This window comes from Ptiloglossa arizonensis, chromosome 6 (assembly GCF_051014685.1).
Source record: "Ptiloglossa arizonensis isolate GNS036 chromosome 6, iyPtiAriz1_principal, whole genome shotgun sequence".
NCBI classification, from domain to species: Eukaryota; Metazoa; Arthropoda; class Insecta; order Hymenoptera; family Colletidae; genus Ptiloglossa; species Ptiloglossa arizonensis.
In genome coordinates this window covers 13,081,012-13,095,202 of record NC_135053.1, presented here as the reverse complement: position 1 = coordinate 13,095,202, position 14,191 = coordinate 13,081,012, and the positions used below count along the sequence as shown (strand labels likewise).

At 42.6% G+C, this 14,191-nt stretch overlaps 1 protein-coding gene across 5 annotated transcripts in view; it reads right to left on the bottom strand.

The window, feature by feature from the left end:
* Magu (SPARC related modular calcium binding-like protein magu) overlaps positions 1-14,191 on the bottom strand; it is a 47,776-nt gene that overhangs the window by 10,147 nt on the left and 23,438 nt on the right. For 4 of the 5 annotated variants that reach the window (XM_076314253.1, XM_076314250.1, XM_076314251.1 and 1 more), the window contains 3 exons: positions 3,830-3,989; positions 1,736-2,107; positions 194-418 (listed from right to left, as the gene is read on the bottom strand). In XM_076314253.1, the coding sequence (XP_076170368.1) occupies positions 194-418; positions 1,736-2,107; positions 3,830-3,956 (724 nt within the window). In that variant the 5' untranslated portion in view covers positions 3,957-3,989. Of the gene's footprint in view, positions 1-193; positions 419-1,735; positions 2,108-3,829; positions 3,990-5,243; positions 5,501-14,191 lie in introns of those variants that run through there. The other variant, XM_076314254.1, reaches the window with a different exon arrangement.

Below are 14,191 nucleotides of genomic sequence, written 5' to 3'. Positions count from 1 at the left end.
AGATTTGTCGCGAGACGACCCGATGTCGCGACACAGGGAGACCGTACACGATTTCGAGACTTCACGAGCGCGAGAGATCGAAGATCGTTGGATACGTGCGAGTGTCGTTCGTAGAGGTCCGTGAGGCCCCTTGAAAATCTCCCCCGGTATTTTTTTTGTGTGAGAAGCCACGTGCACCACGTGTTAAACTTACGAGTGAAGTCGTTCGCGAGGCAGGCACCCCATTCTTGCCTGGAGAGTTTCAAATCCCGATTTAGGTCGCACGTGCGGGCGAACGTGCGGGCGCATTTCTTCGGCCTTACCGCCTTCTTCGCGAGCCTCCTCAGTTCCTTGTACTCGGCCCGGTCCAGGTAGCCGTCACCGTTCTTGTCCAGCGTGACGAATTTCCACGACAACACGCGTTCAACGTTTTTGTCACCTATCGATCAATCGATCGCGGGGAAACGACGTAAAAAAAATGATTCAGAGACACTGCCGCTCCTACTGAGGAGCCATCGACGACGACGAGAATTTTTCTCGTTGGTATTGGAACTCGAGATCGGAGTCGAGGTCGGGTAAGTCCTTTTCGATTTTCGTTCGCGAGCTCGAATGGTACGTTGCGAATGAAAGATTCCGGGGGAGCGTGCGTTGAACGGTGTATAAAAAAAAAAAATAATGGCAAACTTTGGTCGTGGTTTAGTCAAAGTTTGAAGCGATTTTCGATTTCGGTGATGTCGGTTGTTTAATTTTTCAGCGGGAAGGGTAACGCGTTTTTCGAGAAAATAATCTTTCGGAAAGTACTTGGACGTAATGGACAAGAGTGTCGGATTAATATCGATATTAATAACCGGTGTTGCAATTTTGTAATTTCATGGAATGGCCGCGCTTCCTTGTACGATCGATAATTGGAACAATTTGCATGCGCGTGGAAATGGAAGGATACTCGGAACACCGCAGATATCGGGGCAAGAATATAGCAAGATAATCGTTTATTTATATACTGCCCGCGATGGACGCAAGAAAACGGAAGCGTTCGCATCGTTGAAAGAGAAAATCGCTTCTTACTTCTGCAGGATCTGCTAGATAAGCCTTATCTCATGTGTTTCACCGACAGATTCGGTGATAACTGTTCTCCGTACCGAAAACACTACTTCAGGTATAGTATTTGTCAACTCTTTGAGGCGTAGTCGTTTAAAAAGTGTCTCACCATTTTGATACGCACGGTGAATTTATTTTTCGAGCCTTTATAAAAAACGAAAATAACCCAAATTCGAGACTCGAAACAATCGTTTTCAATTCTTTGAGGCACACCGAGTAAGTGTCTCATCTTTTCCAATAGCCCGATATACGCGCGAAATAAATTTCGATCGTGAAAAAATTAAACAAAATCTACACGAGACAATATTCCACCCTAAACTAGAAACTAGGCACCCGATTTATATTTTTACGCGTTCGATAACCGTATCTCTCTAAGTTAACGCACCGAGGACTTCCAAACGAATGTGTATATCTCCGAGAAATAAAACGGTCGTTCGAAATCTTAGAGAGGTGTTCGATTTTTAAATATCGTATACGGAGAGATCCGTAGACTCTACACTGTCTCGAAGAAAGAACGTGAAACGTTCGAACGAAATTCGTATTCCCGAAAATCGAAAAGAACTTCCACACGAGCCGAGCCGAGCCACGGGTATTCCGTCGCGGTGTGTACGGAATATTTTCCGTCGCGTTTACGCGAATGTTTCGCGGTTGGCCTCACCGTCGGTGGAAATGTTGGTCCGCCTGTACTCGATCTTGAAGTTCTCGATCAGGTTCCCATTAAACTTGGACTTCTCCGCGCGATCGCAGGTGTTCCTGTGCTTACTGCTGTACTGCCTGCGCTGCTTCCAGTTCGGCGAGCGCCTCCTCTGGCCGCTCCTGGTGGAAGCAGCAGATCTGGGACCTGGTTTCAAACATCTTGGTCTTTGGTGTCTTACCGAGGTGTCGGGCAGCGGTCTGCCCTGCGGCGTCACGCACCAACAGTACCCGGTTTCCTCGTGACATTGCACCGGTGCATAAGTGCCATCGGGACGACAGACTGGTCGTGCGCCTGGCCTGGCGGTCAGCCTTGCGGAGAAGCACGCCGGTGTCTCTGGATGGACAGGTTGAACGACGTTGTACCTCGTTAGACGTGACCATTTTTATCGAGACATTTCACTTATCGAGTATCAATTGGTAGCCGATCGCGCTAAAATCGAGGCCCGATGCGGACGTGCGACACATTTCGTCGCGTCGTCTTTGCGTCTTCGTTATTTTCGAAGAACCGGGAGAGTGAGCACGAGTCCGCGTCGAGCCTGATCGCGAGAAGCTGAAAGTCACGTTCAAAGCAACCGAAAGAGAACGAGAAGAATGAAATAAAAAATGATTCTTGGAAAATACAATTATCGAGGTGAGAGAAGCACGCCTGAGCATCGAGCCTGATTCTAAGAGGCCATTTATCGGTATCGAGATTTCAACGGCTCGTCTTCAAAGATACCGAAAGAGGATTCGGAGGGATGAAATGGAGAATGGTTCTTGGAAAAGGTAATTATCGAGGTAAAGCATGGGAGTGACTATTGATACGGTATATTTAACGCTAGAACTACCGACGGTGAACGTATCGCTATTTGTATCAGACTGTGTATACGTATCTTCGAACTTTGAAGTCTAACTTAGACCGAGAAATGGTAAATTAATTTACGAGTACCGTTAGTTTTCTGTTATGATGATTGTTTAAGAATATTGTAGGGAAAGGCACCGTTAATAATCGAGTGATTTTTGAAAAGAAGTTCGAAACAAGTCAAATTGACTCCTTTGGTGGTTCTAGTGTTAATATAGAAACTGGTTCATCGAATTACGATTGTTTGTACGAAAGGTACGCGTGAATATCGATTCGTGCAAAATTAATTCGGCAAGTATTAATGCAAAGATTTAACGAACACGATTCCGTTTATTTCGTACAGGCCTCCGCACGCGAAATCGTGTAACTTTCGTCTGACCCATTTTTCTCTAAAGAGAATCATACAGACGTAAAAAGTAGCAAAGTCCGTAAAATAAATTCTCCCGCGATCTACACGATTATCAGTCAATGCAAATACCTTAAGAACGAATAAAGTTAGAATGTTATAAATACGCAATATTTATTTCATTCTTTGTAACGATTAATTACGATTTTGGAATACTTATACACATCGCAGGGAAAATATTTTTGCAAACCTTGGTATATATAAAGAAATCGAAACGAACGTATTTACGTATTTACGTAATATACGCTACGATTTGTTCGTATAAAGTTACTTATCGTATTAGAAAAAAAAAACAATGGCCAACATTGTACAGGTAACAATATATTTAAACGTTTCGACTCCAATTTGAATTCCTTTCGATAGAATTGATAGTGTAAACAATCGAAAATATCAAAAGAAGAGAAAGTACAAGAAGAACAAGTTGCGTAAAAGTATAAACGATCGAGGTAGCGAGTTACTTGTTACTGGAACGGTTAAAATACAGAGGCTCGATATTAAAATTATATTAAAGTTGGAATATATAAACATTTGTACACGTACTTTGGGAAAATTGGTCAAGAATGTTACAAATTTTTCTTCTCTTCTTTCGAATATTGGGTCACAGTTTTACCAAAGAGGATCCAACCAAGGAAACGTTCAAATATATCCTTAGTCGAGCTGTATGTCGCTATTGGCCGTTGTCTCCTTCTCGTGTGAGAAGATAACCGATCTCTAATTAGAAGAATATTTTCAGCACCGTCGAGATATAAATTAAGCGTCAGTACGGTAAAACAATCTAGCGTTACTGTGAGTAGAATGTATCACCCTACCTGGACAAGGGCCAGTGTGTTTGATAAGAATAGACATGCCTTGACACTGCTTCGAGATGACCTGACACTGACTCGAATACGTAACACCGTCGCTCCCACATACCGGTGTGCTTGCGCCGTCACTCATTGTGCACTCGGCTATCCTTTTCCTGCACTCCTCCTAAAACACACAACCCACACGATGTACACAAGTCAAGAAACACGCGAGCATCGAAGCCGCGAACTCGATTCGAATATAATTTCTTCGTCGAATCATCGGTGACGAGTTACTCGAAGCGACGAAACGTCGCTTGCATCGGATGCACGTTGCACTTACAATCGCGAATACCGATCTACGGAAAATTTTAACAATTTTCAGGAGCAATGGATACTTTTTTCTTAATCGAAACCTTAACGTAGCATCGACAACGAGGTAATAGATTTACCATCTTTTCTAAACAACGCGTGAATGATTAATATGTAAATAATTATTATCCTTGCGATGTGCAACGCCGTTCAAAAATTTGGAGCAACTGTTCATTCTCGGACGAAGAAATATTGTTCGATTCGTATTCAAAGGTTACGTTTTTGGTAGTTTGTGGGAAAAAATATTCGTTTATACGAAAGATTGTAAGTTGCTCCAAACTTTTGAATAACGGGTGTCTACGTTTTACAGCTCAGGGTAATTTTTGATCGTGCGAAAATCCACAATCACGGAATCGATAAACTGTGAACACCGTAACGAATCGATTTTGCGCGGGACTCCGGGAAAACAGAGTATCCGGTTGTGCAGATGCGAACATCCGCGAAAAAACCAAAGATTCGAGTCTCGTCGCTTACGTTGAAATGTAATTTACGCGCGTCTCGAGAGATTCTAATTGATAAACCGAAGTTGACGAGGTTCGCGCGATTCTCGGGCTTCCAGTTCGTGGAATCACCGTAATGAAAACTCGATAATTAGAATCAGGTATTACGCGGAACTCTATCCGGCAATAATGTCACTGGCGAGGCGATCGTAAATAAAATTTCCTCGATCACTTCACCGGCCAACGATCGATCGCACGAATACGTTTGTAAAAAGGAAAAATTATACCTAATCGAATTACAGCCAACGATCGATCGCGTGGATGTGTTTGTAAAAACGAAAAGTTATACTTAACGAATTACAGTCAACGATCCATCGTGTGGATGGGTTTGTGAAAACGAAAAGTTACACCTAATTGAATTACAGTTAACGATCCATCGTGTGGATGGGTTTGTAAAAACGAAAAGTAACACTTAACGAATTACGACCACGGAAAGACAAATATCGTTATTTCGCGCTTAACGATAATTAGGATCGCGTGTCATCGGACGACCGCACGTCGAATTTCACGTTAGGTGTAATATCTTCGGGTTCGCGATGAGTAACGTTTGTGAATCATTTTATAAATACCCTTAACGTAATCGACCGGTCGGTATAACGTTACAAATGCCGCGTCTCGTTTCGCTGTAAGGATACGATGACTCCTCTTCGAGTGGCGCTGGTAAAGAAAGGATTAAAATTAAAACCGGGCGGATGTTTCGCGGTATGACTAATTCTTTGACGATTTTCCTTGAATCCATCGACATCGTTCGGTGTTCCGAGAAGATCGCCGGCGCATTACACTATCTTCCGTGACCTCTCACGCGCGTCTGCGAATCTCATTTCTTGCCCATAATTGGTGGTCGTGTACCAACCTTCGAAACGGTACATACGAAACGGAGAGAATCGCTCGATAATATATTACTCGCGTTGGGCAACGTCGTTTAAAACGTTTCTACCTTTCTTTTACCCGCACGGGACTATCCGACGAGTACATTCGGTAGCCATTTTCGTAGCCATTTTCGTAGTCATTTTACGATCGTCGATCAATGATTTTGGACTTCCTCGTGGAACGATAAAAAAAAAAACAAAATAATAATAGAATCGTTCGTGACGAACGATTTGAGACTTCCTCGAGAACAAATGAAAAAAAAAACATAATATTTTGAGACTTCCTCGAGAACGAATAAAAGAAACAAAAAGATAATAGAATCGTTCGCGACGAACGATTTGAGACTTTCTCGAGAAGGAATAAAAAGAAACCATTCGCGACGAACGATTTTCGATTTCTTCCAGGACGAATAAAAAAAAAAAAATACCATTCCCGAAGAACGATTTGGAACTTCCTCGAGAACGAATAAAGAAAAAAAAAAAGAAAAGAAAAAAAAAACAAAATCGTTCGCGATTAAAGTTCTTTAATCGGCCGCGTCTACCAGTCTTTGCGAAAGGAGACGCGTTATCTTATCGTACAGGAAGACGAAGACACAGCGGCGAACTCTTCCCGAAAAACGTCAACTTGTTTATCGAACTGGATGACTCGGCGCAACAGGCTAATTACACGAAGATTCCCCGATCGAGAACCTCTCTACTTCGGGAATGATTCACTCGGAACAGTCTGGAACAGAGGCGTCTTTAACTCGGCTGGAGGCGCCTCTATCCGGCAAAGAAGGCGCCTCCGATCCATCAGAAGAGGCGCCTGGATCGTTACGTCATGCATTTGCATCGCACGGTATGCGAAACCCGATTTACGATCTTGAATGCGCGACCGTGTCGGTAATTACGGCCGTCGAAAAATTATTTAACGTATCGCTGGGAACGCGTCGCTAATTAGCGCGCATGAAATACTACCATCATCGTTTCACTGTCATTCTTCGCTTCACCTCTCGCGCGTGGTACTTTAACCGGTGTCGGCTTAATCTCTGGATCGTAGGGAAAAATTACATTTACAAGCGGCGAGATAACAACTCGAAACGTGTTTAACGGCGACGTAGATACCGAAAACTCGAATCGTTTACGCGGAGCTCGGAACAGATGGGTGAGAAAAATTTGCAGAGCCATCGGGACGTTTAACTGGATCGATGCCGAGCAATTGGAAGAGTATATTTCATCGACGATCGTTAAAGAAAGAAATTTATAACTATACCACGATTCGAAGTGTAATATAGAATTATCCACGATAATGAGTCTAATATAAAGATTTCCACGATCGCAAGTGTAATATAAAACTGTCTACACTCCTAAGTCTAATATAAAATTATCCACGATCCTAAGTTTAATTTAAAACTATTCATGATCCTAAGTCTAATATAAAACTATCCACGATTCTAAGTGTAATATAGAACTATTCACGCTTCTAAGTCTAATATAAAATTATCCACGATCCTAAGTTTAATTTAAAACTATCCACGATCCTAAGTCTAATATAAAACTATCCACGCTCCTAAGTCTAATATAAAATTATCCACGATTCTACGTGTAATATAAAACTATCGACGATCCGAAGCCTAATCCAAAATTATACACGATTCTAAGTCTAATCTAAAATTATCCACGATCCCGAGTCCAATCTAAAACTATCGATCGATCCCGAGGAATTGGAAGAGTATGTTTCTTCGACGACCGTTACAAAAAGAAATCTAAAACTTTCCACGTCGATCGAACCCGGGACAGGCCGGTGTCGAAAAAAAACATTTAGGCTCGCTGGCATAACGGAATATTTTTCGCAAGACGCCATCGATTTCCATAGGGGGTTTCGGAACCGTGGACACGAATTCGACCGGTTAGTTTATCTCGTACATATGGAATAAAAAGAGACACAGCAAAAGTAATAAACACGAGCGCGTAAATTCTCGCGGTACTCGGTTTTTCAGCTCGTAAGCTGGTAATTTCTTGCACGATCGCGTTGTGTGTTCGACGTGTTTTCAACTAATAGGTGACATCATAATGGTACCCAAGATTCACTTCAAGTGGTGTTAACTAACAATGGTTGCTTACACTTATTCAAATACAGAAACGACGATATTCGTCCGGTCGAGACGTAAAAACGTTAACGCGAGGCCATTCTACGGCACGCGCCCGGGGAATCATCAACTCGTAAATTAAAAGACTGGAACGTTTAAAGAATGGAACACTTTTCGGACTTATGGTTGTATCGAGACCTTTAAAGACGATTTAAAAAAGTGTTCGACCGAACGATACATTTTTACCACGAATCCTCTCGTCGGCTCGGAAACAACGATCGCGTACTATTTCAATAATCACCGAGTATTATTATTTACTTCGATCCACAGTGAATAAACAATATGAATTTCCTCGAGGTATCGAAGCAATTACGATCGAGCAAAATTAATCGAATGAATATTCAATGATACATTCATTTCAACTTCGATAGAAACTCGCGCAAACGGTACGTTCGAATAAATATTCAACTACAATTTAACCGAATAATATTCAAATCGAGAATCTTATTAATAAAACTTTGTAAAACGATCGCTGCGATACACTTTCCGAGAAATGAAAGTATCATATTTCAAGTCCATTTTCAATTCCAACATCGAAACGGGTAGCACCTTCGAACCATTTCTCAATAATAATCTCGCCAATTGTAATCCGAGCCGATAAAAAATTCATCGCTCGTTTCACGCAGCCGGTGATCCGTAACACCTTCTAGGATCCAAAGGTGGCGCCCGATCATCGACGGTGCACGCACCCGCGTTCTCGGGAATGCGTAACGCCGTGCTGCGCCGATGCAATACGATGCAATACAGCGTAATACGGTGCAACGCGGTGCAAGCGCTGGTATAATCGAACAACGCGTTGAATGCTAACGATCGACGATCTACGCTCGATGTGGCTCACTTGGCGCCGCCGCGGACGCGATTAAAGAAAACGACAGATGCGAGGAGCAAAATTGTACCGAGGATCGCTAAGGATCGCTATCGCGAGCGTGCGAGCAAGCGCACGCGAGTGCTCGCGCGATCTATTTTCCCGAGGCACAGAAATTCTTCGCGGTTTTTGCTACACCGGACCAGCTTGATTTTTCTTGCCCGCCTTTTCCCCACCCCACCCCGCCCCATCCCCCTTGATCTCGTCCTTGTTCAATAATCGCGGACGTTATGCACCGAACGGAATGCAACTGGGAAAAACTCTTCTGTTATTTCCGGATCGCAGTCGACGCCGGAGGGAAATTCACCGTCGATGAACGATTAAATCGAGCGCACCACCGCACCACGAGGCGCGCTCGACTCCTTCTCGTTCCTTTTCTCGTAATCGTAGCGGCCCGCCAGCTTACGAACGAGATCGATCTATCGTGTTACACGCAATATAGTGGCCCCCTTTGTGTCATTTTCTCTCAGCGCGTTACGACACCGCGTTTGTCCGATGCATCGTGCACGCATGCACGCACGGTGCGCACCTACGGAGCGGATTCAAGGGGCGTTCGATGCACGCGCGACACAATGTCCGCTGGACACAGGGTGCTCGATAAATAATTTCGCGAGGAAACGAACAGTGGACAGATTGCATCCTGCGTCGATCAGCCTATGCGTTTTATAGTATACCTGAGCGTGAACGAGAATGCACGGTACGTGTGAAATATAGCGAACGAATGGAGAGATCAATGAATCGGTCGGGAACAAAAATTCTTTAACGAATTTTTAATCGAGAATGTTTTGTGAACGAATTTGAAATCGATGAAAAAAAAAATTCCACGGAAGAGGATTTAATTTTCGAACGAGGATTTCGTAACGTAATTTAATTTCTTAACGTATTTTATTTTTTAATTGCAAAGCCTCTACGTACATTTTCTTAACCGTTTTCAGAATATTTGTAGTTTTAGTTGCTAGTATTCTGTGATTTTTTTCAGAATATGAAATGACACTAACACGGGGGTTGTCAAGTTTCCTATATCGAGGTTCGTACAATTATCGAGGTGATCGATGCAGTGTGAGAGAACTGCACTTATGTAAGATACATCTATCTGTGATTTGTGCAAACAATTTGTGCATCAATTTTACTCGTTTCCACTTTTCGATGCAACTAAACAGACGAAATTACACGTATTGAGGTATTTTTCGCAGGATGATACACGTGCAAATCATTGATATCGGAATTGGTTATAATTTGGTGGCTGGATTAGATAAGATAGTTTATACGAACGTCTCTAATTATGTTTCGTATAACTATATTCGTTCTCGAAGCTATATCCACATTTTATAGACCACAGTGTAAGTAGTCTCGTGAATTGTCACTTTTATAATTACCGAATAAAATATCCTGTTCGTTTACAAACAGTTGAACCTGTCTGCTCATTTCCACCTTGGAGTGATCGAAGAGCAAGATAATTATTTCTGTACGTGGAACACGCTATAATACGTGGAACGTGGCTGTCCATTCTAAAATAGGCGAGACTTTAATTCGAGTGGAGTTAGGAATCCTAAAAGTCCTTTGGTGTTAATTGATTACAACGTGCAAATCATCCTTCGTATTTCATACGTGCGTGTAAACGAAAGTATACGGTACGTGTGAAATATAGGAATAAATGGAGAAATCAATGAATCGGCCGAATGGAAAGTGTTCGTTGGTATTCCACATTGAAGCTAATTTATCACGCGTAATGGTAGATTAGAATCTCACAAAGAGAGAACGTACGGTCGAATTCGGTTGATTCTTCGCCGACACCCCGTAGTATCGGCGCAAACTGTTCAGACGAGCGAACAGCATGTAACCACGATGACATAACATGATTAGTAATTATCTACGGTGGTTAAGTGGCGTTAGAGTGATGCACCTGCTCGTGCTATCCTATGCATAGAATCTTGCGCGATACACTCTGATATAGTATCAGGATGTATCTTCGCGATACGGGCAAAAATTGTCTACTATATTAACATATTAACGATCGTAAAGAACTGTTAACGATTATACGATATCGTTACATAACTCTTCGTAGGAAGCGCGTAACTCAGAGCCTGGACATTTTTCTGAATCGAATCCCGAGTTATGGCACGGATAAAAACACGTTTCGAGCTGAGTACATGCATCTAATGACGGGTTCCCAGTAGGTGTAGTTTCTTTCTGCAGACCCGAAGACTAGAGAAACACAGTGATTTGTCAGTGTCTCTGATTATAAGGTCGCCACCGAGGACGCTTGAAAATAGCGATTAACGACCAGTCACTTATACGTGCCACCGTAGCACGTTATTAGTTATGGAATTGTAGTTTACGCGCCGAACCAACCAAAACAATACGACTGACGCGTAGAACTGTCCGAGTTGCTCGAAATTCGATCCGACGGGCTCAAAGTTGCTCGATTATTCGAATATTTTGAAGTAATTCGCTATGGGTTCGAATCTTTTCCGAGTGGATGAACTCTTTCAAATTATACGAACCGATTCGAGTCTCTTGAATTCCTTCAAGTCACTCGAATTTTCCCACGCTACTTGTTCCCTCCAAGTTACTCAATTTTTCCGAGTTTATTATTTCTTCATGAATTTCCTCGAGTTATTTGAATTTTTTCAAGTCACTCGAATTTTCTCGAGTCACTCGTCCCTTCCAAATTATTCAAATTTTTGCAAGTTTCTTACATTCTTCCGTGTTACTCAAATTTCATCAAGTTACTTGAGAATTATCTCACGTTACTTGAATTTCCTCGAGTTACTCGAATTTTCCCACGTTAATCGAATTTCCTCGGGTTACTTGAATTTTCTCACGTTACTCGAATTTTCTCGAGTTACTCGAATTTTCCCACGTTACTCGAATTTTCTCGAGTTACCTGTTTCTTCCAGATTACTCAAGTCTTCCCTTCCAATTTACTCGAATTTTCCCGAGTTACTCGAATTTTCCCAAACTATTCGTATATTTCCAAGTTATCAAAATTTTCCCGAGTTACTGGTACTCTTTCACGTTACTCTCGAGTTACTCGAGTTTTACCGAATTACTCAAATTTTTCTGTTCCCCGTGAATATTCGGTTGCTCGAAATATAACCGAGTAGCTCCGATCACTCATAATTTGTATTCCAAAGTGTTTCGGACGCATTCCGTGTTTTATGCGCTATCGTTTCGTATTAATGAAAATCACCGTACCGATAACTATCAATAACGTTCGTTTCGCACGCAGTTCGTAGATCCAGCAACATAGTCGTCCTTTGTGTCGCAAGGAAAAAATACTTGTGAACGAGGGAACGTGTCAAGTGCTGCAACCGCCACAAAGGGGAGACGTGCGAATCGTTAGAATCCTCGCTGAGGATACGTACGAGTAAATGATCCTTTAACATTCTGCCGGTGTAGCTGGTCGACTGGAAGCCGATAATCAGCTACGAATGTTTAAACAACCGCGAGAACCCGCGCACACGCTGTATCGTGTGTTACATCACGAACGTGCACCAGGATTCAGGTATTCGAATACGAATTGACAATTAGCACTATTATCCGTGGTTATGAAAGTCAAAGTTGGCGTGTTTTACGCCTCTTTAAAACGTCGCTCGGATACAAAAAAATATATATACACCTAAACGAAAATCAATAACACGCGCCACGATTGTTTAAAATATCACCGACGTCGTTCTAACGTGCAATATGTTCGTTTCGGTTCCTATTATACAATGAAATACATACTGGTCAAAAAAATTCAAATCGTAGAGATACAGCTGCTTCGTAGCTAAAAGACGCTTCACCTCACCACGTTTATTTTATCTTTCGAAAAATAAATTATTCCTCGGTTATTTTATACCTCCGTGAATTAATTATGAAATAAGTAACCGAGGCTGCGGAGAGACTGTCCCCGTAAGGGAACATCGTGTGTTAACATCGTAAATTATTTTTATTAAATTATCGATCGAGCACGATGTGCAACAGAGAGGGTCAAGTTCCATTCGAATGGTGTTCCCAAGATCCTATGCGATCATCTCTTCCACTTGTCAACGCAATGCAACGCGCGAGGTTCTCGTGCAATCACCGAGATTGCATTTCTCGAGATTCCACCGTACTTACGGCGTACACTGGACGGTCGTCATTTTACCGCGACACCGATGTTAAGATAACAACAAACTACTAGTTTCTTATGTAAATCACCCACCATCGATTTATCAAGTGTCTCAACCACGATGAATCTACGATCAAGATACCGCGAATAAATTTCGTTACCGATAGAACGACGATTTATTGCAAACATTCGCCTGAAATTTCCATCGTTATCGGAGCTACAATATTAACGAGAACAAGCACACTTTTTCCACATTAATTCCATAAATGTTCCCGATTTTTCTCGTCGTCGAATCGTTAATATTCACGGGAGATGGAATCTCGGGAGTAATTAAGGATAATAAAGACACAAACAGTTCCGAAACGTAATATAAAACGATCGATCGTTCGTTCGTTTCGTACCTTTCGTTTCTGTCTGAAAGACACGATCGGTAAATGAAAACCGAGCAACAAGTAAACCCACTTATCCCGGTAGCCCTTTTTCGTTACCGATCTTAACTAGTATCTCTACTTAGAATTGTTCAGATCGGGCCCCGATACCGCTCGGAGACTAACCGTGGACTTTTTCCACGCGCAATTATTTAACGGCTTCTCCGTGAGCAACCGCAGAAAACTGGGAAGCATGCGCGTACAAGTAATAAATCGCGCACGCGGGGATTCTCAATGAATGATTCCAACCGCTTCCTCGTACAAAGAAACGAGTCTTCTTTTTTTTCCTTTTTTTCCTCTTTTTTCTTCTGTAAAAGACAACGTTTCGAAGAACGCCGTGAATTCCCGTCACGCGATCCATTAACGAGCAGATAATGCGAAACGCTTCGTTCTTGAAATTCTAACCAGCCGCCGACGGAGTCGTTTACGTCCAATTTGTTTACTAATAAACCTAAACGAGTCCTCGACCGGGAGGGAGGGAGGGAGGGTGGAAGCGAGCGAGCGAACGTATCGCGTCGCTCGTAAACGTTACGCGGCGATTTACGAAGAAATTAATTCCGATCGCGAGATCGCGCTTGATTGTCGCGCGGCGGGCTCGTTCCGTCGCCGGCGTGTCCGCTTGTCTCGTTAACGCGCTCCCCGTGGAAGCGTGCAACCTACAAAAATTTGATAACACGATTCGGTCGCTAGACGCGGAACGAGTTTTTCGGCGCGTAATCGCGGACACGGCGTTTCCATCTGGTGGAAAATAAATCTCCGCTCGGCTGGCGTCGAGCTCGCCAAACCGAGACCTGTACCGGGTGTTTGTGTCGTCGAACGAGGAGGGAGGAGTTCGGGGCTCGGGTCTTCTCCGACCCGTCGTGTCCTCCGATTATTTACTTATTTATTTACTTATGTATTTATTTATTTATTTATTTATTTATGTAGATAAATGAGAAGAAACCATTAGTGTACCTAAGTAAATTAATCCATGTGGAAAGAAAACCTACTGTGCGCGACTCGCGAGAAGTCATCTGGAGGAAGTGGAAGACAAAGGAGCCACGGACCTGGGTATCTAAGTAGTGGATTTTCTCCGTTTTTTACATTTTTGGCCAATCTTTGCAATTGCATAGACTATTTTAATAATTATA